We start from the raw sequence: 2,732 nt of genomic DNA on the forward strand, positions 1-2,732 counted from the left end.
TTTAATCGCAAGGCTTGGAACCTTTAGAATCAGCAGCAAAAACTGTGAAATTCCAACAATTAAAATTCGTTTCATAAGTCCTTTAAACTGGATGCGAGCAGCTACAGGGAGCCAGTGTAGAGAGCGGAGAAGGGGAGAGGTGTGGGAGAACTTGGGGAGGTTGAACACCAGACGAGCAGCAGCTTTCTGAACCAGCTCCAGAGGTCTGATGGCAGAAGCCGGGGCGCCAGCAAGGAGGGAGTTGCAGTAGTCCAGGCGGGAGATGACAAGAGCCTGGATGAGCACCTGAGCTGCCTTGTCGGTGAGGAAGGGGCGAATCCTCCGGATGTTGTAGAGGAGGAATTGGCAGGAACGGGTCACTGATGCGATGTTTGGCGAGAACGACAGTTGGTCGTCCAGGGTCACACCCAGATTCCTCGCAGACAGAAGGATGCTGTCCAGGATAAAATCCATGCTGGACAATCCTGCACATCCTCTTCACAATGTGTTGGTCAGCCACAGAAGCACCTTCAGCCAGAGACTTATTGCACCACGCTGCACCACAGAGCGCCACAGGAAGTCATTCCTGCCTGTGGCCATCAAACTCTACAATTCCAGTGTCTGACATTACTTCACCATGTGCAATAACCCGGTCATGTGCAATAACAATAATAATTAGCTACTGAGTAGCATTGTAAATACTGTTTATTGTTTATTGTATTTTTGTACATTATTGATATTTTTATTTTTTTCCCCTATCTTATTCTTGTTAATCTTTCTTTTTCCTGTAATGAGAGCACTGCAACAAAGGAATTTCCCGCAAGGGATTAATAAAGTTATTCTGATTCTGATATTTGTCTCATTGACACAATTGCCTAACAAGTATTTCAGCCAGATATAGGGACTTGTTTTAATACAATACATCTTGAATATCTTGTTAAGTGAAAAAGTCTTGAAAACATCTTGTTTTGAGTCATATTTCACATGAAACAAGCTTTTTTTTTCATTTGAAGAGGTTTTTAAGCTAATTTCAAGATCACTTTTAACTCAAAAGTCCTAAATATCACATCTTATTTCAAGAAATCTTCACAAGCCGATTTTTACTAGTTCCATTGGCAGATTTTTTTGCTTATTTCAAGCAAAAACGTCTTGTATTTGTTGTTTTTCTTACTTATTTTTGGAGGGGCATTTTTTCCAGTGTATTATATATGAGTCTACATGTTTAAGAAGATATATACATTGGTCTTTTAAAAAAGAAAAAAAAATTATTTGGCCTTGTGGGAGTGGGTGGGCGGGATTGGTGAATTGTTTTGTGTTCTGTAAATTGAAAAAGGTCTTTAAATAAAGTGCTTAAAAAAAGAAGATTAAATCCAGAATGAAGGATACAAAACCACTGTGGTTCCTCTTCAGCAGTTTCTTCAGGACAAAAAGGTGCCTCTCCTTCAAGTTTGTCTGTCGTGAAAACGGGTGAATTACATGCAGAAAACCTCAAACGGAGAAGAAAATGACCAATATTCAAGTTCACTTACAGTCAAGGGATCCTCAAAAAGACGAACCACCTTACTGAGGTCAAGACTTTTAGCAGTGGCCTGTTGAGAAATCACAAGGCAACGCTGACACTTTACACAGGGTTTAAAATGTTGGTCTCACTGTGATTCCTCTGGATACAAAATTAATTATTCTCCACCTAAGCTTTGCTAAAGTTATCCTTCTAATCCCTCCTCATGAATGAGATCATTCACCATTAATGCATTAATATATTAACAGATTGTGGTTTCTGTCCTCACGTTAACAGATGAAGAGATATTAATGTAAAACAGATGATCTGTGATGGATTAAGTGGGATTTATCCCATCTAAACTGAGGTAGGACTGTCACATCAACATGAAAACTGAAACTTGTTAATAACCTCAAATACAAACTGAATGGCACAATTAAACAGAAATGACTGTGCTGTGTATTAGTCGAGTTTTAGTTTGTGTACCAAAGAACTTGTAAATCAGTGCATTCGTTTTATTTTCACCCGCTGCTGACAAAAACTACAGGAAACTTTCAATCAATTTCTAAACTGTCTTTTCAGGTTAAACCCATTGCCGTAAAGATATTTTTTCTGAATAATTCCAGCGTTATTAACAGTTTCCAGTCTGATGTTAGAGCGTCCCACTGATGACTGCAGATTGAGATGATAACTCAAGTCTGGGCAGTTTCTCAATGTCATGTAATATTTGATAAAAACAAACCACAAGACTTCTGGAACCTTTGGACAAACCAGAACAAAGTGGAGATGTTTGCTCATAATGCACAGCAGCACGTCACACCAGCTGTCAAGCACGGTGGTGGAGGGCTGATGATCTGGGCTGGTTCTGCAGCCACAGGACCTGGGCACCTTGCAGCCATTGAGTCCACCATGAACTCAATGAATTCTCTTTATGTCTGATAAACTTTAGAATATAAAGAGGATGAACTTTCTTATTCAACTGGATGCATTTGCTCATTTTTGTGGTTTTTAAACCTATCTGTGTCTGTTGTGATAAGGTGAATACAACGATAATGAGAAATTGGATGTGATTTAGATGTCACAGATATGATAAATAAAGTGGATTATAGAAAGAAAAACTTCATAAGTAGCTGTTTGACGTGGATAGGATTTTCTTTTAACTTTAAAGTCTTATTTATTTTTTCCAAAGATGCTTTACACGAAGACATTTATTGTTATGGAACAATCAGGTGATAAATAAAGGAAAGTACTTTAC

The 2,732-nt window shown here is 38.6% G+C and overlaps 1 protein-coding gene across 1 annotated transcript in view; it reads right to left on the minus strand.

Moving 5' to 3' along the window:
• cfap69 (cilia and flagella associated protein 69) overlaps positions 1–2,732 on the minus strand; it is a 49,134-nt gene that overhangs the window by 45,845 nt on the left and 557 nt on the right. Inside the window, exons 2-3 of the mRNA XM_075449090.1 lie at positions 1,509–1,568; positions 1,366–1,431 (exon numbers count right to left, since the gene is read on the minus strand). Coding sequence (XP_075305205.1) covers positions 1,366–1,431; positions 1,509–1,568 — 126 coding nt within the window. The remainder of the gene's footprint in view (positions 1–1,365; positions 1,432–1,508; positions 1,569–2,732) is intronic.

Source organism: Odontesthes bonariensis, chromosome 18 (genome assembly GCF_027942865.1).
Source record: "Odontesthes bonariensis isolate fOdoBon6 chromosome 18, fOdoBon6.hap1, whole genome shotgun sequence".
NCBI classification, from domain to species: domain Eukaryota; kingdom Metazoa; phylum Chordata; class Actinopteri; order Atheriniformes; family Atherinopsidae; genus Odontesthes; species Odontesthes bonariensis.